Raw genomic sequence first — 22,122 nt, forward strand, 5'->3', positions numbered from 1 at the left:
CTTGATTGTGGCTCTTGCAAAGGTATTTTTCAATAATTTGTCTCTTTGGATGAGCAGGGTTGAGTAAAGCCTGATTTATGCTTCTGCGTTGCGTCAACGGCGTAGCTACGTGTAGCCCTCTGCATCGACGTGGACCCCTACGCTGACGCGCACCTGTAATAAATCCTAACTATGCGTTGTGGCAACATGGACTGCAAAGGCTATGATTGGTCCGCCCAAAACGTCATTTCCGGCAATTGCTTTTTCTGGTCTTTCTTCCTGCAACACCACCATTTTTGAAGTTTTTGTAGAGTGGTACGAGTGTTTCAATGATGGGTCAAGTCGAAGAGAGGATAATTAGGTTAGGGAATACTACCACCTTTACAACTCCTCCTCGAAGCACTAAAAGGACTGCCAAATGGCAAATAACTCCTGGTGAGAAATTTCCAGGAACACGGGCCTGGAGGTCGCTGACTGCATGAAGAGGTGGCTGTAACCACACACACACACACACACAAACAGCCGCACATCCCTAGTGGCATGGCGGTGAATTGCAGAGCGACGCGTTCCCTCGACGCAGAACTTCGAATGGTCAATGGCGGCTTCACGTCGACAGCGCACCTATGCCGTCGACACGACACAGGAGCATAAACCAGGCTTAACACTGCTCTATGTGGTCTTTATGTGTCCCATATGGGCGCAGTTCACACTGATAGTCTCAAGTGAGCCCTCAGACAAGTCCACATGGGCCCCATATTGCAGCCCACATATAACCCATATGGGGCCCACATACACATGTGGGATGGGAAGTTCCTGCCCCCCATCTGGAGTTCCTCACTGTGATGTGAGTTTATAGTTAAATCAAATGTAATCAGATGGGACTCAAACAAAAATGTGATATTTAAGCTGGAGGGGATTTGTCTCAGTGGATAGACTTGTCTTACAGCCTGGAAATGACCCAGTCGTCTAATGTGGCCCTGCACTGACCACAAACCTGAGTCCTGGTTACTCATATCAAATCTTAAATGTAGATGAGGTTAAACGTGTTACGAGTGTCCACTGTCACTCATTTTAACAATCCCCAGCATCATCCTCAATGGACGGTTCCAGATGAGACACAGTACACGATGTTTTCTCCTGCAGAAGGAAAGAAGAGCTCTCCTGGGTCAGGCCAAGGGTCGAGGCAGGCGCAGCTCCCCGTGTCCCTTTTCACTGCAGCTGGCTGAGGATTTTACGGCCTAGAATGTTCACGTCTTGGTTTTCTGAAGGACATAATGTTTTATTGCGCCGCAGACACAATTTCTGTCTCTCCTTGTTTGGGAGCTATGTGGTTTGGCAACAAGTGTTTGCTTTCCCCCCGAGGGAGATTAGTTCAGGAGGAAGGTGAAGAGGGAGGCGGGTACTTAACCCAAACAGAAACCAGGGAGCGGGGAGCCAGAGAGGTGGAGAGAGAGAAGACGTCAACGCTTCAACAATAGAGACAGGTAGGAAGAAAACATCACAATGTATCTGAGGCTAAGGAGTAGAATGGTTTTACTGTTGGGATCATCGGCCTATTCATTCAAAGAAGACTTTCAATCAGTATTAATCTGAAGCTTTGGAAATGTCTTCATGATTACAGCATTGTTTTTCTTACACCATGACTTATCTATCAACTAACAATGTCAAGAAATGTGCCAGAGCAGTGAAATATTTCATTTCTGCAGTACAGATTAAAAATGCTCATATTTTCTCATCAGTTCATGGATATTTTGTTTCCATTTCCTTCATTGCAAGTGAAAAATAACAGCAGTTTTGTTTTATAAAATGAAACTTGACCCCCTCTGAGGCGTTTCTGGGCTTTCTTATGGGCTGAGTGTTGTTGTTTTAAATAAAGTTTTGCTGCCTCCTTTGGAACCAGATAGCTGATTAACGCTGCATGGTGCAAAAGCCCTGACCTGGACTTCTTAGAGGTACATGTCAGACTGATGGACGTGTGCAAACCCACTATTTTAGAAAAGAAAACTCAGTTGGTTTGGATTTTTTTGCTGGCTTCTAAATTGTTATGTCTTTAATTGTGCAACCTGTGTCGATAAAGTTTCATCTTATACTATTAATAGCACTATTTTCCTTGCAGCACTCATCAAAACTACACTATGTAGATTTTTTACAACAAAATGTCAATGAGGGTTGTTTGCAGTGAACAAAAAAGGGATTTTTTTTTCATTTGATTTGTTTGTTTGTTTATTTGATGGGTCATATTTTAACTGACAATCCTGGTGTGGAAGGGATCAGGATCATGTAACAAAAATTATATTGATACAAATGATAGCAATATAGGGATAAATCAGTAATAATTATGATAGTTGTCATAGTGATAATATAATACTAATAATAATAACCATAAAAATAATAAGATGCTGCTACTACTACCACCACTACTAATAATAATAATGATATAGGGATAATAAAGTAATAATAATAGTGATAGTTATAATAGTGAAAATATAAGACTAATAATAATCATACAAATAATAAAATTATAATGATACTACTACTACTATTACTACAAAATAATATAATAATAATGATAATATTGAGATAATAAAGTAGTAAAAATAGGACTAATAATAATAACCATAAAAATGATAAAATAATAATGATACAGCCACTACAACTACTACTGATAATACTAATAATAATATAGAGATAATAAAGTAATAATAATAACATAATAATAAAAATCATAGGATAATAATATAATGATAAACATAATAATAATCATCATCGTAATAATAAAGTTATAATAATAATGATGATAATAATGAAAATATAGTATAATTCTTATTAACTAATAAAAATAACATAATAGTAAAGTAATAGTGATGATAACAATAATAGTATTGATAACACATTAATTATCTATCTATCTATCTATCTATCTATCTATCTATCTATCTATCTATCTATCTATCTATCTATCTATCTCTGGTTTTTAATTATTCTTATGTGTTATTATTGTAATAATGTGTTTTGTTAAATAAACCTGTGGTTTATATAAAAGAACACATTCTTAGTTGTTCTCTTACACCACCAGGCTGATTTTCTTAACAGCATATCATTGAACCAAAACAAGACAAACAAGGGAGAAAAGCGGTTAAAGAGTTTCAGCTAGCCTTTTAGCTCAGAGTCTTCTAGACTCTGTTCTCCCTTCTAGATGTGTAGGTGGTCTGCAGGCGTTCGTCATTTGTGATACTGATCGTCTTCAGGCCACGTTAGTTGGTCACCCTGTGGAAAATCTTTTTTTGTGAAGTGTAGGGATCACAGCGGATGGATGTGGAAATGCTCTGATGATAACTGCAGCGTACAGCTCTACCAAGAGCTTTGATGGAATTTTCCTCCTGAACGCTAGTCTTCAGTTTCATCAGGAGAACATGAACTTAAACAAACTACTGCATGAATCTGACATCTCTAACTGCGGTAAATCAAAACCCATTGTGGCTTATTGGTTTGTATAATTAAACACAACTGTAGAAACTAGAATTCCCACTAGAACACACGCACGTGCACACGGTTAGAAAGGTATCACCACGCCTCTTTTTGAGCCAGGAAAAACCTTGATCTTAACATGAAACATGAAAGTTCAGTATTGCAGAGTACAATTTATGAGTAGGAAACAAAGCAAAAATGCTCCAACCATTGTTGAACTATACTAAATCTATATTAATAAGATTAGGTGTCATACATCTGCAGGTGCATTTGAATGATGCATATTTCAGCATCACTCCTCTGAGCTCTCTTAGCATAGTTGCACAGTCATGCCTCCAAACCCCTTTCCCAAACACTGCCCACAGAGTCTATTAAAAGCATTGTCTTAGACATCTGCTCATAGAGCACATGCTGCAACATGTGATTCAGGACAACAGAGCAAAGCATGAAGAGATGTTGTATATTTACATTTGTTATCTAATCGGCTCTGACCATTTATCAACTGGTGACAGACGTGGAAAGATCTGTTTCAACTGCCAGCCAATCAGAGTGCCCTGTTTTTCTTGGCTGTGGTATAAAGACATTTAATTAAGTCGTTACTGGGGACAGGATGCAAAAAAGACAATCTGTTTCCACGTCTCGGCCTCGTTAGAGTGCTATGTGAATAAGAGCTGCAGCCCAGAGCATGCAGGAGGCATAGTGCTCATCGTTAGAGCCGTAGTATGAGAGCGGGTTAGCTTTCAGAGATCACCGTGTCGATAGATTTCATCAGAGCACATTTTAAGCCATATCATATCATCTAAAACTGAGAGGCCTGAATAATCCCCTTCAATTACAGATAAAGTCACAGTATCTCTGCCATCTGGGAGGGATGAGATCGTGTTCCAGTCAAATGGCAAAGCTCCAGGAATATGATAATTCAGGCTGTCAGTAAGTAAGATTGTCCAACAGATTGATGGAACTACATCACATTTGGAAGACTAGAAAAGCACTCAGACAGCGCAGACCTCAGCTATTAGCCCTATCTCCCAATAGTGAAGAATCCTGTAATAAATTCCTGGATCCATCCCCATGTGGCCCCCACCAGCGCATTTGCTGATTACTCCCTCCTTGGTGGGGTGGAAACACAGTGAGGCAAAGATTGTTGTATCACTCCCAAAATCTAATCAGTTCTTCCTTATGCCATTTGTGACATTTCCTGAAAATTTCATCAAAATCCGTCCACAACTTTTTGAGTTATGTTGCTAACAAACAAACTAACTAACTAACAAACCGAGCCGATCACATAACCTCCTTGGTGGAGGTAATAATGATAGGGAGGATTTCAATAAACAACAAGTTAGATTAAATTCAATTATTGACCTCTCAGTACTTCCTGTGACTGCAGAAACCTCTGTGTGGCTCTGATTGACAATGGTAGAAAAAAAAAATCTGTTTTAAGACAAAATGGGATTCCCAGCAATTAATTTAGACATGCCAAACCCCCACAAACCTGACAGTGGCGTTTTCAGTATCATATTGCGTTGATGAAATGTTTAATGCAGTGATACTCATGTGGCTCTTTTATGTCTTAATTTGAAATATTATTCCCCTGGAAAACCTTAAAAAGGGGAAACTTTGACCTCAGAAATTATACATTGTAAGTCACATTAATCAGATTTTTTCCCCACACTTACACAGTAGGCTTTAATCGTCAAATTTAATTGTCATCCTCTAGTTTTTGTCTATATATTTCCATTGCCCTTACTTGCAATTTATTGCTACTTTCATTCAGTTTTTACTGCTCTTAGCCCATTTTTGCCACGTCTTTTTGACACTTTTATCCTGCTTTTTGCAATTTTTTTGCCCCGTTTTTTGCCTTTTTGTTTCACTTTTTGCCCATTTAAGCTGCCTTTGGCAATTGCCACTTATTTCCAATGTTGCCACTCTTTGATGCTTCTTACGAGTTTTCCTACCTTTCTGCCACTTTTTTGCCACTTTTGGACCATTTTTGCCACTTTTTGACAATTTTTGCAACCTTTAACTTACTTTTTGGTCCCTTCCCACTCATTTTTGCCATATTCTGCCCTTTTTTGCCACTTTTCTCCCAGTATTTGCCACTTTTAGCCCATTTCTGCTACTTCTTTTTGTCACCTTTTTTTTTTTTTACCCATTTTCTACACAACTACATTCTCACGCATTTAAGCTGCCTTTTGCAATGAATCGCCACTTTTTGCCCATTTTTCAACATTTTTTTCAGATTTTTGCCACTTTTTGACAACTTTTGCCACCTTTCACTTGTTTTTTTTTTCACTTCCCACCAATTTTTGCCATATTCTGCCATTTTTGGCCACTTTTTCCCAGTGTTTGCCACTTTTGACCATTTTTGCCACCTTTAACTACTACTATATTTTAATTTCCACTTTTCACCTCTTAGATTGTGACTCTTGCAAATGTATTTTTCAACCATTGGCTCTTAGGTTGAGCAGGGTTGAGTAACACTGGTTTAATGAAACTTTGATGAGAGAAAACATTAAGAGTTTTTTAAGCCAATAGCTCTGCTTTGAGTTACATGCTACCCCTGCCATGCTCTAACTAGGGACATACCTTGCAGGGTCCTGTTGCTTAGTCAGGGTAGAGGCTGGGAGACTGGCCACTGAGAGGGAATTCAAGTTTCATGTGCAGTTTCATGATAGGTTACAGAGGTAAATAAAGTAGGTTGGGGATTTGAATGAATGGACCCAGGGGAACATACAGAACAAGTTTTACAGGTAGATTGAAAATATAAAGTTTGATAAGCAAGTAAGAGTTTGTTTTGAATGAATAAGGTAGGGTAAGGTCAGGTTGAAGTTTCGTTAAGTTTTGTAAGATTAGGTGAGGATGCATTTGGTTGAAGTTGGACTGGTTTGGCTTAGTTTGGATTTGGTTGAAGGTTTTATTGTTGGGTTAGGATGGGGGGCTTGGGTTAAAGCTGGGTTAGGTTGAATGAGGTATTGTTGGACTATAGTAGGATGGGCTGGGTTGGGTCAAGTTAGGTTTGATTTGCTTGGGCTGGGTTGTGCTAAGTCGCTTAAGGTAAAGTGGTTTGGCAGAGGTTAACATTGGGTTGAGTTTGGCTTAGGTTAGGTTTAGCTGAGGTTAGGATGATGTTAGGTTGGGTTAGCTGAGTTAGGCAAGACTGGGTTAGAGTTAGTCAGGGTAGATCGGATTGGGTGGTGGTTGATCTAACTCTTGTTTGAGAAAAACTCTGAAGGAAATAGCATCATCGTTGCAAAAGTTTGTGGTTTTGGCATTGCATTTCAACCTAAAATTCATGGTGCTGATGGCTGATCAGTTAAGAATCACTTAGGGCATTTGGATTGTCATTCTGGACCAAAGGAAGCTTCACATATCTCTGTTTTTGTAGAAGACATTTCATTTAAGCATAACCAAGTCAGTTTGTCTCATCAAGCGATGGACCAACCAACAAACAGCCTTGGCACTCTTGAATGTTAAAGCTTCTTGTCTCTAGCCTCGCTAAAAATACTCCCTTTATCATTTGCTGTCTCCAGAACATCAACGGACCAAGCCTGGCTTCTTTGAGGACACCACAAACATGTTGCAGAGAATCCTGCCATGTAAAATTTTAAAGCAGTCATGAACACAATATGTCCCAGATATACTGAGTCCTGTCAAGGCTGTAGTTAGAGCAAGAGCCCTTCTTGTTTTGCACATTAAGATGTGTGCAGAGTAAACCCTTCTACACTCCTGGCACTAGTCGGAGAGTAGTGAGTGCTGGATGATCTTAAGTGAGTGACAACGGTCCTGCATGTTGTCAGCAGCAGTGTGTCATCCTCAGTAAAGATTTACAGTCAATAGAGACATCTGAGTCGCCCTGCGTGGTGAGACTGATACATGTCTGAGCCTGGGAGCAGGAGATCCCTGCTCCAGAGTGGCTGACACTCCTTCACATTGTTGGCTATAAAAAGAAAGGTCCTTTAGCATGTAGCAGGCCTGTCAGCTAATGTCTGTATACATGTGCATGTACAGGACAGGACAGAAACAGAGAGAGGGAATGTATTAAAGATGGATCTAGATGTTAAAGATGTTCATGTATGGAGGGAAAAATCTTTATGTTTTAGACCAGTGATACTCAACGTGTGGCTCTTTTGTGATTATTTTATGGCTCTTTTATGTCTTAATTTGAAATACGATTCCCCCAGAAAACCTTAAAAAATGGAAACTTCTTGCCATTTTCCTAATTTTATGCCACTCTTTGCCCAATTAATTGCCATTAAATACCACTTTTCCCCTATTTTTTTTCTATTTTTGTGACTGCTTTTTGCCACTTTTATCCCATTTTGCCCTTTATTTAACCATTTTTGCCACTTTTTGTCCTATTGAATACCACTTGTTTCCTATTTTTTTTCCCAATTTTTGCCCCTCTTGACAGCTTTTTGCCCATTTTAGTCACTTTTCACTCATGTTTTTGCCATGTTTTGCCCATTTGCCCTTCTTCACCATTTTTTTGCCAATTTAAGCTACCTTTTGCCATTATATACCCCTTTTTTTCCTATTTTTTGCCCTTTTATGCGACTTCTTTTGACACTTTCCCCCATTTTTTGAAACTTTTTTGCCATTTTGTCCTTTAACTAAGAATTTTTTTGCCACTTTACGTCCAAATAAGCTACCTTTACCCATTAAATACCACTTGTTTCCTTTTTTTTGCCAATTTTTGCCAATCTTGACTGCTTTCTCCCCATTTTACTCACTTCTTACTCATATTTTTGCCACTTTTTGCCCATTTTTGGCCCATTTAAGGCACCTTTTGCCAACGAATACCCCTTTTTTCCTGTTTTTTTGCCCTTTTCTTGCAACTTCTTTTTGACACTTTTCCCCATTTTTGCCCTTTCCTAACCATTTGTTGCCACTTTTCATCCAAATAAGCTACCTTTTCTCATTAAATACCACTTGTTTCCTTTTTTCCCAAATTTTTGCCTCTTCTTTTCTTAATTTTTTTTTGCCAATTTTTAACCTTTTCACTATTTTTTGTCACATTTTGCCCATTTAAACAACTTTTTCTGTTACATACCACTTGTTTCGTCTTTTTGGCCGTTTTTGCAACTTCTCATTTTTGCCACTCTTGGTTGCTTTTGTCCATTTTACTCACTTTTCACTCATTTTTTTTGCCACTTTCTGACAATTTTTTTTGCCACCTTTAACTCATCTTTTTGTCACTTCTCACCCATTTTTGCTACTTTCTGAACATTTTTCCACTTTTTCTCCCCATTTTCACCCCCTTTCACCCATTTTTGCTGCATTTTGACCATTTTTGCCACCCTTAACTTGTTTTAATTGCTACTTCAAGCTGTTTATGCCACTTTTCACCACTTAGATTGTGGCTCTTGCAAATGCATTTTTCAACAATGTGTCTCCTTGGTTTAGCAGGGTTGAGTAACACTGTTTTATGTTAATATATTCAAATCCATATCCGCTGGTTGCAGATTGTGCTGGTTAAAAATATCTGTCGTGAAGCAAAAAGAATCAGCCATATCCTATGGTGGACACCCTGCAGTGCAGGAGGGAGAGGTGGTGAAAAGATGAATAAGAAATAATGCAGAGGGAAAGAGAAGCCTACTGTGAATGGCATGTGTGCTATTTGTGGAAGACGTTCAGGGAGAGGGTTCGGTTGCAGTGAATTTGCCACCGCAAACTGTAAGCTTGTGGACACACTGTTGTCGACATATCAATCACCCAGCAGAGGTTTTGATTTAGTATTCATGAATTTATAAGACATGTTTTATGAGATGTAGCTGAGGATATTATTGACACATCCTGTGGTCAGAGAAAAACCAACTGAGATAGCAATGATGTATTTAAGTGAGGGTTTAAAGTGTGGGAGGGTGAGTTTTTACAGCGTTTAAGCTAAATAGCTAGCTAGATTTCTCTTTTTCCCACCAGAGGGAGGTGAATGAAACCCATCAGTCTCATTCCTGCACGTCTTGCTACATTGCCTGAGTTAGGAGAGGATTTTCCTCGTTTTACACAGTTTTACTGAATTACCAGTGTTGAGTCAGGGAGAGGCTGGTGGTGTAGGGCAGTGGTTCTTAACCTTTTTAACCAGGGACCCCCCAAAACAAAAGTGCAAGAGACCAGGGACCCCCACTGTACCTGAAGATGGTGGCACAATCAAGAATAGTCATGTGCAGACTAGGCTGCTTATAAGGGGGGATATATGGGGGATTTCTGGGGCCCAGGTGAATTGAGGGGCCATGGAGGTCAGCTAAATCATGGTCCATTGTAAAGTTAAACTGTGGTATCTGTATTTTATATTTAACCTGAATAACACCGACTCTCAAAACAATGTTAATTTTGGCAGCAATTTTTAATTTGAGTCTTAGTTTTACTCTTTTAATGAAATGCATTTTAGTTTTAGTCACATTTTAGTCATTTCTATTCTTTTTAGTTTTAGTTGAAGAAAACTCAAAAATATTTTAGTTTAGTCCATAAAAAGTTCTCACATTTTAGTCTTAACTTTTAGTCCAAGCATTTATTTTCTTGCCTAAATCTGGTACCAAATCATGGTAGTGTGTTCTTTGCACCCTGCCAAACCTGGGGTCCATGCTTCCTGCAGCTGAGAGACAGAAGAGATACAGATGCATTGTTTTTGACAGATTTACCCACAGTGGAGAAATATCACAGATTTTGAATGTCTGACAAAAACTACATCACATTTTAGTCCAGTTTTAGTCATCTTGATAAAACTAAACTTTTTGTCATCACAGATCTATTATTTTTGTTAGTCTTCGTCTAGTTTTTGTCATGGAATATGAGGCTGTTGACGAACATTTTTAGTCATAGTTTTAGTCCATGAAATTAACACTGTCTTAAAATAAACACTTTTTAAAATAATTGTGTGCCATAGTAAATAGCCCTCTAAAAAATGTACATCCACTTTTCTTGAAAAACAGAATTAAAATGGCAAAAATAGGTGGAAAAGGTGGTGAAATGGGATTTCAAAAGTAGCAGAAATGGGTTACAAGTGGTAAAAATCAGATAAACATGGATGTATGCAAAAAATTTCTAAAATGGTTTAGAGTGGCACAAACGGGCATAAAAAGTGGTGAAAAGAGGATTAAAGAGTGGACAAATGGTTTGAAAGCCACAGAAATGGGTGGAAAATACGATGAAATGGAAAGAAAAAAAATTTTAAGCTGGCAAAATTGTGTTAAGTGAGGCAGAAAAACAGGCAAAAAATGGGCTGAAATGGGATAAAAATGGCAAAAATGGGCAGAACAAACAATGCAGTGGGGGAAAAACGGGATAAAAAGTGGTATAAAGGGGTTAATAGTGGCAGTAATGGGTTAATAGAGGCAACAGTAGGCAGAAAATGGCAAGAACAGTCAGAAAAAAGTGGTCGAAAGGGTTTTAAATGGACAAAAAAAAGGGGGTTTAAGCTGCCCTAATGTGCTAAAATTGGTGTAAAGTGGCAAATTTGTAATTCAAAACATATTCTTAGTTTTTTAGGCCCCCTCACAGTGTGTTCACGGGTCCAGACCTCCACATTGAGAACCCCTGGTGCAGGGTAATATCACTGATACCCTGAAGGATTCATTCTCACCCCTGGTTCTGCTGATGCTCGACTGTCTTTCATGTTATTTTGATCAAACGGTACACAACTCCAGCTCATATCCATGCACTGTGACCGCTCTTTAAATCTAATTTCCCCTGAAGGATCATTATAGTGTCGTGTTAACTTCTCACCCTCTGGAAGCTGCCCTACAGGCTGGGGGGTCGTAACCCACAACCTTCTTTCCAAAAGGCCGGGGAAAGCCCTGGAGAGAGAGCAGCAGCATGAGTGTGTGGGTGTGAGGGATGTAACACTATGTTTAGCTCTGAAAACAGAGAGGAGGGTTTCAGGGGTTAGGAGACAGGGAAGACTTTGACCCTGCAGATCAAGGGCTGTGGAGGACGGAGGCTTGGAATACCAGGCAGAGCACGGGAGAAGAGCTGTGAGGATCCAGCACCTCTCTTTACAGCCGAACGTGACGTTCACTGGATTATTTTTCTTCTGAATGAAGTTATTCTGCTTCTAGGAGTGTAGAAGAACAGCCACAAACAGAGGAATACCAGAGGAAGGTAGAGAGTGGTTCATTAACTTCACTTTTATGATCCTTTTCTTTACAGAACAGCAACAACAGACGTGTATGTGGAGCTCTTCTTCTCTAGGCCCACTCTACTTCACCACTTTACATGTTTACCACTGACTGTGGAGATATCTGGAGAATATTTGGCTGAAAATAATCAGTAGCCGTGTTTCTGTCCTGAGCATGAATCGTGACACCGTGTCTCTGAGCTTAACCTACAAGAACTTTTTTCTAACTCTGAATTATTTACAGTGTGAGCTGGGATTTAGATGAAATTTCTCTTTTGTGATAGATTAAGCACCTTTCATAAATGAAATGTTTGTCTAAAACTCTAAAACTGAGTTTAGGTGTAACCTGGGGCCAAACAGGGTCAACTTTTAACCGTAAACTGTCAACTTTGTTTTCACATGTAATAAGTTAAGGGGGAAAAGAATTTGCTATGATGATAAATGATTTTGAGATTTAAAAAAAAAGTCAAAATAATATGTTGAAAGGCTCAAAATCTGAGATAAAAAGTCAACCTTATCAGTCATAAAGGTCAAAACACAAAATTAAAAGTCAAAATAAGGTTTTTAAAAGGCAAATATATGAGAGAGAGAGTTCAAAGGTCAAAATTACAGATGAAATATGAAATCAAGAGTTCTAAAGGTCAAAATACGACTTAAAATTTAAAACTGTGCCTCTAAAATGTCAAAATATGAGATAAAATTTGAAGCCATGAGCTAAAGTGGTCAAAATAGGATTTAAAATTAAAAACTGTGAAGCTAAAGGTCACAAAATGAGAGAAAAGGTCAAAATTATGAATTTTAAAGGTCAAAATATGAAATAAGAAGTCATAATCTTGAGATGCAATATGAAAATATGAAATGAAAACACTAATTAATTTCTTTCTCTCATTCCTGACTTTTTATCTACTTATTTCTAATCTTTACTTTTCAAATGTTTATGATTTAATAAGAATATTTTCAGTCTTCAAGGTTAACCCATAAGGACCTGTAGCACAGATGTCACATGACCTTTAAATGTCCTATAAGAGACCCTGCAGAGCTTTTTCTTGACTTAAACTAATAAAGTCCCTGATTGAAACAGACTGAACATTCTGATGTGGTCATGTGACTGGTTGCATAATTTAAAAGTGAAAAATTAAATAAGTGTCTAAAAAGTGTCGTAACTTGTAGAAGCAGTGGTGAAAAGGATTCAAAAGAGGCAACAATGGGATTAAAATGGCAAAAAAAAAAAAGAAATTATTGAATTGCAACAAAAGAAAGAATTTGAAGAAAATTGTGAAAAGAAGTTAAAAGTGAAAAAAATGGGTTGAAGAGGCAAAAACAGGTAAAAAAAAAAAAAAAAAGCAAGATAAACTTGTAAAAACGGGTTAAAAAAACCGGCAAAAATGAATTCAAAGTGGGAACAAATAGCTAAAGTTAAAATACAGTTACAGAATATATATATATATTTTTTTTTAATCGGCAAACATGGTGAAAAGTGGCAAAAATGGGTTATAAAACTACCAAAAGGGTGCCAAAATTGTTGGAAAATGGTGAAAAGCTTTTAAAAATAGGCTAAAAGGGTATAAAGTGGAAAAAAGTTTCAAAAATTGGCTAGATGAAGTATGAAAATGGGGTTCAAAAGTGAATAAAAGTGGAAAAGACGGGTGCAGAGTGGGAAAAAGAACAGAAACAATGGTGAAAAGGGGTTAAAAAGCCCCTATTTCACCGATCCAGTACACATGCATTGCTGTCATCAATAAATAATGACTGTGGAGGGCCCATTCACCGGGAAAATGAAAATGATTTTTGTTGTTAAATCTAATTAATTTTGACTTATGCTGTATAAGTACAAATAAAAAGATAATCTTACTCCACTTTGCAATCAAGACTGGAAAGTAAATGTATTTTCCAATAACAGATGATAATAAATGAACCACAAAAGCCAAACATGACATATAAGCAACATTTCCTATCCTTGACATTAGAGACAGGAGTATTTTTTTAAGTCATAAATGTGTTGTACATGGTCTAATGAGTCTGTGTAATGCCCGCCATAGTTTTGCTATGAGGAGAAATAGGTGTGGTCTCTTATGGGTTTTAAATTTACATTTTATACTGGAGGAAATCTGCAGACCTCAGACCTGCAGGCCAGTTCTAAAAAAATATGATATGATCTTGTCAGCTGGGTAAAACTGTACTACGGGCCGGATTTGGCCCCCGGGCCTTGAGTTTGACACCCCTGCTGTAAAACATCTCAGTAGGAGCTCAGTCATCCAGGTTGTTGTTATCTAAAGCAGGGGTTCTCAAACTTTTCAACCCGCAACCCCCAAAATAAAGGTGTCAGAGACCGGGGACCCCTCTGTACCTGGAGGAGATTTAACAGCCATGACAAGAATAGCCGTGTGCAGACAAGGCCGTCCATAAGGGGGTAAAGGGGAGAGCTTTCTGGGGCCTCGCCATGAAGTCACTGTCACTGTTATCAAAGCTAAAATGTGGGAGGTGTTTTTTATTATTTGTGCCGTAGTATAAAATCATCTTAAAAATGTAAATCTTTTTTTTTTTTTTAAATCAGAAATAAAATTGGTAAAAATATGACAAAAACATGGTGAAAAAGGGTGGTGAAATGGGATTTTAAAAGCAGCAGAATGGGTTAAAATTGGGAAAAAAGTGGCAAAAAATAGGCAAAATGGGCATAAATTGTGGTAAAAAGGGTTAAAAGTGTCAATATTTGGCTTAAAAGTGGCAGAAATGGGCATGACAAAGGGTGAAATGTGGTTAAATTGGCAAAAATTAGCATAAAATGTGGTAAAAAAAGGGGTTAAGAGTGACTATAATGGGACAACAGAGGCGATATTAGGTGGGAAAAGTGGTGGAAAGGGTTTAAAAGTGACAAAGATGTCTTTAAAAGTGGAAAAAATGCACATTAAACGCTCTATAAGTTGATCATGAAGTGACAGAAATGGGAGTAATGGAGCAAAAATCTATTATTATCTATTATTATTAATCTATTATTATTAATCTATTATCATTACTATTTAAGCTACCTTTTTCCCATTTAATACCACTTTTCTTTCCTTGTTTCCCAAATTTTTTCCATTTCTTTTCACCATTTTTGTCACATTTTGCCCATTTAAGCTACCAATTTCCATTGCATACCACTTGTTTCCTATTTCTTTGCCAATTTTTGTCAATCTTGACTACTTTTGCCCATTTAAGTTGCTTTTCACTCTTTTTTTTTTTTTTGACACGGTTTGCCACTTTGGACCATTTTTTTGCCACATGTAACTCATTTTTTTGTCGCTTCTCACCCATTTTTGCTACTCTCTGAACATTTTTTCACTTTTTCTCCCCATTTTCACCCCTTTCACCCATTTTTGCTGCATTTTGACCATTTTTGCCACCTTTAACTTATTTTTATTGCTAATTCAAGCTGTTTTTGCCACTTTTCACCACTTAGATTGTGGCTCTTGCAAAGGTATTTTTCAACAGTGTGGCTCTTTGGTTGAGTTGGGTTGAGTAAAACTGGTCTACAGTGTACTCTAAAAAACAGATAAGAATTTTATTTCTGATTTTTATCTCCGCCGAGGAGGTTATGTGATCAGCAGGGTTTGTTAGTTTGTTAGTTAGCATCATAACTGAAAAAGTTATGGACAGATTTTGATGAAATTTTCAGTAAAAGGCGAAAATGGCACAAGGACAAACTATTTAGATTTTGGGAGAGATCCGGCTCACTGTCTGGATCCAGGAGTTTTTAAAAGGATTCTTCACTATTGGGAGATAGGGCTAATGGCGGAGGTCTGCGCTCTTTCAGTGCTTTTCTAATTTTCCATTGCTTTTCCTTTGCTTCAAACCAACTGTCTCAATAACACAAGGCTGCAAGTGTGGCTATTTAGAGCCTCGGTTCTCTACTGGTGGGTCAGGACCCAAAAATGGGACATGAAGCCATTCCTACTGGGTCACAGTCTATAGTGTGCTTTTATTTTGGAAGATATGTATCCATCTCTTTGTTTTGTGACATCTGTTGTTCCATCTCAAGTCCAAACTGCCCCACATTTTCATTAGAAATATTTAGCTATGGTTGAAAAATGAAAGAAGAGTAGGGTGGAATTTCTTTGTAAAGGAGGAGGTGTTGAGTCCTGAGGCTGGACCAGTTTAGAACCACAGCCATGACTGGTGGACTGACTCTACACTCCCTGCTTTATATCTTCTCACAGACTCCCCAAAGACAGAAGCAGAGTGACAGAGACCAGCAGTATTATGGGCTGGAAGGACAACAAGTGTAGCTCTCTGGGAGGTATTTACACTTCTGAACTAATAATTAAAATCTTTAATTTTCTGAAAGTCTGTTTGAAAGGTTTTTATTTTAGTGTTTGTTTGGTATTTATGGAAGTCTAAGTCATTGTCCATGTCCTTGAGATGTACAGTGCCTAGAAAAGTCTTCAACCCCTTGGATGTTTTACCCTTTAACTCTTTAATAAATCAATTATGGTCAGTATGAATAAAAACAAATAAAACAAACTTCTTCACTGTAATGTCAGATAAAAATATGTAATGTAAAATAGGTGATTGTATAAATATTCACCCCCTTTAAAATGACTGACCTAATACAACAGTCACTAGTTCATCAGTATTCATGGCTACCATTATACCTAAAGACAAAAGAACAGTCCAAGCAACTTAGACGAAATGTTATTAAAAAGTCTAAGTCAGGGGATGGAACAAGACCATTTCCAAGTCTCCAAATGTCCCCCAGAGTTCAGTTAAATCCATCATGAAGAAATGAAGGACCATGTCACATGTGTAAATCCCCCTAGATCAGACCGCCCTCACAAACTGAGTGAACGTGCAAGAAGGAGACTAGTGAGAGAGGCCACCAAGACACCTATGACTACTCTGAAGGAGTTCTAAGCTTCAGCAGCTGAAAGAGGAAGAAGAAAACTCAGATCCAGTCTGGACTAGAGTTCACCAAAAGGCATGTGAGAGACTCATTGGTTAAGAGGAAGAAAGTTCAAACACTGCACATCACCACAAACACACCATCTCCACTGTGAAGTGTGATGGTGGCAGCATCATGCTGTGGGGATCACAGCCCCAGAAGGCTTGTAAGGGTGGAAGGTAAAATAAATGCAGCAAAATAAAGGGAAATCCTGGAGGACAATCTTACTCAATCTGCACGAGAACTACATCTTGGTAGAAGGTTTTTTTTTTTCCAGTAAGACAATGAGCCGAAGCACCCAGAGATGCAATGAAGTTGAAGATGTTTGAGTCTGATAGAGACCTATCCACACAGACTCAGAGCTGTGAATCTTAAATACAGCAGTAAAATAACTGACATGACTTTATAGAACCTGTTTTCGCTTTGACATTGAATAGATTGGTGATCCAATGGGGTGAATACGTTGTATAGGCACTGTAAGTAGACCATGCAAGAATGGCTGTACATCCTAGAAAAACTGTTGCTGAAAACCGTACCTAAGCATAAGCCACCCTGATGCAGGCATCTAGTAAATTGTTCATATCATACCTTTAAGAGTGCTTAAAGTGACCTCCCTTACTTTCCTTCCCTTAGTAAATGCTGAAGACCAAAAAACAAACATCCATGATGATCTAAAGAGTGGAGGTTTGAACCGCTGCACACCCTGTTCCTCCTCAGAAAACCAGAACTTGGTAAGACCTTCATCCGACTGTTAGACTTTTTTAAACTCAGACAGGACAGAAGAAAATCTCCAATATCAGTGAATTATCTCTGTTTGGGTTTACTGCTCTTACTGCTGTATTTTCAACTCTCTTTGAAACGTAGCAGACCAGGTATATTCCTATCTCTTGAAATGTCCCGTCTGTATGTATTGTGGATATTTATTTCACCACCTAAAGCGCCATGACTGACGCCTGCCCTCATTGCTTTATTTTCCATTCGTCCGACCTTCAACCCAGCCTGACGACAGCTCGCTTCAGCCTGAATCCGCCTCCCTCGGTGACAACGCTGTCAGCGCCGACGATGAAGGAGGGAAGAGGAGTCACAAATTTCAAAGCTGTGAGGACGATGAGGAGGAGGGACACCTGGTCTATCACATCGGCCTGGTGATGAAAGACAGATGTACGTGATGCCGACCCTTTCCCTCTGGTTCCTGGTCTGTCCTTGTCCTGATCATGATGAATTAGATATCTTAGCCCCTGTGCTCTTCAGTACCTGTATGGGCTAGATAACTGGGCAGGTAGCAGGGACAGAGAACTTTGTAGTGGGGATGTCCTGATCACTGATCTGGACTTTGCTGATGATGCAGTGATCCTTGTGGAGACTGTAAATGTCCTTGAGTGAGGAGGCTGAGGATTTGAATGTTCGTCTCCTGGGCAAAAACAAAGATCCAGGGATTCAGGGACTCCTTGAATGCTGCCATAGAATCTGTGTCTGTTAATGGTATGAGGGTGGAAGTTGTGGAGCAGTTCACCTACCTTGTCAGTGTAACCCATCGATTTGCTGACTGCAAGGCTGAGATGAACCACAGACTTGGACTGGTGCAGGAGTGATGGGTTCCCTGAGCAAGACAGTGTGGCATTCCTGACCACCTCAGCCCCAGCCTCCTTTATAGCATAATGCTTGACCTCCTCCACCCCAGCATCCTCCTTCATAGCATAAAGCTCCATCTCCTCCACCCCAGCCTCCTCCTTTATAGCATAAAGCTTCACCTCCTCCATCCCAGCCTCCTCCATTATAGCACAAAGCTTGACATCCTCTACCCCAGCCTCCTCCTTTATAGCATAATGCTTGACCTCCTCCACCCCAGCCTCCTCCTTCATAGCATAATGCTTGACCTCCTCCATCCCAGCCTCCTCCTTTATAGCATAATGCTTGACCTCCTCCATCCCAGCCTCCTCCTTTATAGCATAATGCTTGACCTCCTCCATCCCAGCCTCCTCCTTTATAGCATATTGCTTGACCTCCTCCACCCCAGCCTCCTCCTTTATAGCACAAAGCTTGACCTCCACCACCCCAGCCTCCTCCTTTATAGCATAATGCTAGACCTCCTCCATCCCAGCCTCCTGCTCTATAACATAAAGCATAAGTCCAGTAATGTCTACAATTAAGCATAAAACACTCTTAAAATCATTAACTGTTGCACTTAAAACATCTGTCTTGTACACCTCAGGTTAAATTACGACCCAAACTTATGTGTCTCTGTCTCTTTCAGATGAAATCATGACTACACTTGGAGCAGGAGCTTTTGGGAAAGTGGTTGAGTGTATGGACAGGGAGAAGTAAGTATTTTAGACCCATGTCTCTTAGGAGTATTTTAGAGGAGGGCTAACTTTCTTTACGTGTCAGAAATGAGCGCGTCGCTGTGAAGATTGTGAGGAACATCGACGTGTTCAGAGAAGTGGCGAAGTCTGAAGTGGCCGTGTTGGAAGAGATCAACAGTCTGGACGATGACAACAGATTGTAAGTTCAACTGCAGCAAAAACAAAATACCTAGAAAGTGATACTTAAAGAGCTTAGTTTACCTTCATTTCTTTGGTTTACTCGTGGGCTTAAAGAAGAAACAAACTTTCTCTTTGCATTTTATTTGTTTACTTTTAAAAATGATGCTAAGGTTGATGTTTCTGCTTCTCTAACTGTCCTATCAGTGCCTGTGTGAGGATGCTGGACTGGTTCGAGTACCACGGTCACATCTGCATCGTTTTCGAGCTGCTCGGCCTCAGCACCTTCGAGTTCCTCCGACAAAATGAGTTTCTGCCGTTCAGCGTGGAGCAGATCAGACACATGGCCTTCCAGCTCTTCAGAGCCGTCTGCTGTGAGTCAGCTGTGTTTCTGTGGCACTGACAGGATTGGATTTCATAGTACGCACATAAACCATTCCTCTGCATGTAGGACATGTTTGTCATGTTGGTTCCCATGCACTCAATTATGATCACAGCGATAGTGAGCAATAGAGTCAGTGTCAATGGTTTCAGGTAAAAAAAACATGAATAAAGAACTTTGAAAAGTTAGACTGTTTTGTGTATTTTCAGTCCTCCATCGTAACAAGCTGACCCACACAGATCTGAAACCAGAGAACATCCTGTTCGTCTGCTCCGATTATGACCTCGAGTTCAATAGCGAGACGGTAACAGATGTTCTTCTGCTGAAAGTCATACTAAAATTTCAAAGTTCCTCAAGCATTAAAGGATGTTCATTTTTGTGTCAGAGGTCTGAGACGAAGAAGCTGAGGAGTCTGGATGTGAAAGTGGTGGATTTTGGCACCGCCACATTTGACCACCAGCACCACGAGTCGCTGGTGTCCACGCGCCATTACCGAGCTCCAGAGGTCATACTGGGTAAACTTACAACTTTCTCTGTCACAGAATTAAACATCAGTTTGTTGATGATTTGTCTTTTAATCCATGTGTTAAGTTGTAACTTGTCTGTGCCCAGATCTGGGTTGGAACCAGTCCTGTGATGTTTGGAGTCTGGGCTGTGTGCTCATGGAGTTTTACCTGGGACGGACTCTCTTCCCGGTAGATAATCACACTCACTCACAGTCATTTATAAAATATAACTGGTGGTTTCTGCCCTGACTGTGTGTGCTGTTTCAGACTCATGACAGTTTTGAACATCTGGCCATGATGGAGAGAGTCCTGGGGCCGATTCCTCCACACCTGCTCAGACAGACAAAGTAAGAGTTTGTATTTTTGCCTATTTCACAATTTTTTCCACTTTGCACCTATTTAAGCTATTTTTTTCATTAAACAGCCCTTAATTCCTTTTTTTTTTTTGCCATTTTTGCAACTTTTTTTTCTACCTTTTCCCTATTTTTTCCACTTTTATCCCATTTTTGCCCTTTTTCACATTTTTTGCAACTTTTTGCCCATTTAATCTACCTTTTGCCATTAAATACCCCTTTTTTCCTATTTTTTTCCCACTTTTGCAACTTTTTTCTGACACTTTCTCAATTTTTACCCTTTTCTTAACCATTTTTTGCCAGCTTTTGTCCAAATAAGCTACTTTTCCCCTATTAAATACCACTTGTTTCCTTTTTTCCCAAAATTTTGCCACTTCTTTTTTTTTTGCCTTTTTGCCCATTGTTGTCACATTTTGCCCATTTAAGCTACCTTTTGCCATTACATACCAACTGTTTCCTTTTTTTTTGCCCATTCTTGCCAATCTTGACTGCCTTTTGCCCATTTCAGTCACTTTTCACTCATTTTTTGACACGAGTTTGCCACTTTTTGCCACCTGTAACTCATTTGTTGTCACTTCTCACTTGTTGTCACTTTCTGCCATTCTTTGCCACTTTTCCCTCAGTGTTTGCCCCTTTTTTTCTGACTTCTCAGCCATTTAAGCTGCCTCTCACAATTTAATGCCCTTTTTTGCCCATTTTCCCACATTTTGTCAGATTTTTGGCCATTTTTCCCAAGTTTTTTAAGATTTTTGCCACTTTTTGACATTTTTTTGCCACCTTTAACTTATTTTAATTGCCACTTTTCACCACTTAGATTGTGGCTCATGTAAACGTATTTTTCAACAACTTGGCTCTTTGGTTGAGCAGGGTTGAGTAACTAGACACTCAAAGTTCCCAATGATTTTCAATCTCTTTATATTTAATTTCATGCCAAATTTATCAGTAGTACATTACATTATTAACTCTGTGTAATTAAATGTAAACATTTCCTGTAATGTCCAGTTGTAAGGTGAATATTTACAAATACAACAACCATGCTCCTAGAATAAATCACCCTACACGGCTCTAGAATGCTTTCCAAAGCTGCAGACTTGAATTAGGGAGTAGTTCTGAGTGTAAGAGTGCATAACCTCTGAGTGCTTTCTGCTCTGTCTGCAGAAAGCAGAACTACGTGCACAACGAGCATCTGAACTGGGATAAGCAGAGCTCCTCAGACGACTACATCAGGAAACACTGTCAGCCGCTGAAGGTAAGACAGAGCACAGATCCACCAATAGGCTGTTGGCAGAAGACGCCACGTCACTGTGGAAAAACTCCAGATGGGGAACAGGAAGTCAAAACGCCACCAAAAAAAAAAAAAGTTTTGAGCTTGTTTTGAGTCCCAAAAGTAAACTCCTGTTGATTCCCAACCCCTGTCCTCCACTTCCTGTCCCACATCAGGGTCACATGACTGCAAAAAAACCCCAAAAAACCAAAAAACAATCAGCTGCAGCCATAAGTGAGAGGATGAATCAGTAGAGTAACAGTGAGTGTATCTTTCAGCAGTGTATGTGGAGGAGGAACGAGGATGAGAGGCAGCTGTTCGACCTGCTCAGCTGCATGTTGGAGTACGACGTCTGCAGAAGGATCACCCTGGAGGAGGCGCTGTGGCACCCGTTCTTCAGCCCGATGAGGACGCAGAGCAAACAGCGCAGCTAGCATACACAAACACAAACACCTTAAGACTGTCAGTATCTACCTCCGGCTGTAATCTATTCACTAAACTGTTCCTTTGCTTGTTTTTTCTGTTTCTGAGTGTGTAAGAATGGTGATTTTCAGTTTTTTAAAAGTCACAACAGTTCAGAAATCATTCCCCTACAATGCTGATACACCAACCTGCATGTCTGTATAAAAGAATGACTGTAATGCTGAACATTTTATCTC

The 22,122-nt window shown here is 39.3% G+C and overlaps 1 protein-coding gene across 1 annotated transcript; it reads left to right on the forward strand.

Annotated features, from left to right (window-relative positions):
* Window positions 1-574: 574 nt before the first annotated feature.
* Window positions 575-21,897, forward strand: LOC121518536 (dual specificity protein kinase CLK2-like). The gene is made up of 12 exons (XM_041800887.1): window positions 575-701; window positions 17,112-17,209; window positions 17,477-17,639; window positions 18,733-18,799; window positions 18,867-18,980; window positions 19,166-19,332; window positions 19,550-19,644; window positions 19,726-19,855; window positions 19,953-20,035; window positions 20,114-20,193; window positions 21,358-21,448; window positions 21,742-21,897. The coding sequence occupies exons 1-12, from the start codon at window positions 575-577 to the stop codon at window positions 21,895-21,897; spliced, it is 1,371 nt and encodes a 456-aa protein (XP_041656821.1).
* The last annotated feature ends 225 nt before the right edge of the window (window positions 21,898-22,122 follow it).

The sequence above is a fragment of the Cheilinus undulatus genome, linkage group 12 (assembly GCF_018320785.1).
Source record: "Cheilinus undulatus linkage group 12, ASM1832078v1, whole genome shotgun sequence".
NCBI classification, from domain to species: domain Eukaryota; kingdom Metazoa; phylum Chordata; class Actinopteri; order Labriformes; family Labridae; genus Cheilinus; species Cheilinus undulatus.

Bases quoted from the DNA above. Each gene is read 5' to 3' on its own strand.
- LOC121518536 (XM_041800887.1), top strand. From the start codon at position 575: ATGGCGGCTTCACGTCGACAGCGCACCTATGCCGTCGACACGACACAG. The intron at 702-17,111 runs GTGAGCCCTCAG...TCCTTCCCTTAG, and splicing joins GTTCACACTGATAGTCTCAA to TAAATGCTGAAGACCAAAAA. The intron at 21,449-21,741 runs GTAAGACAGAGC...TGTATCTTTCAG, and splicing joins AACACTGTCAGCCGCTGAAG to CAGTGTATGTGGAGGAGGAA.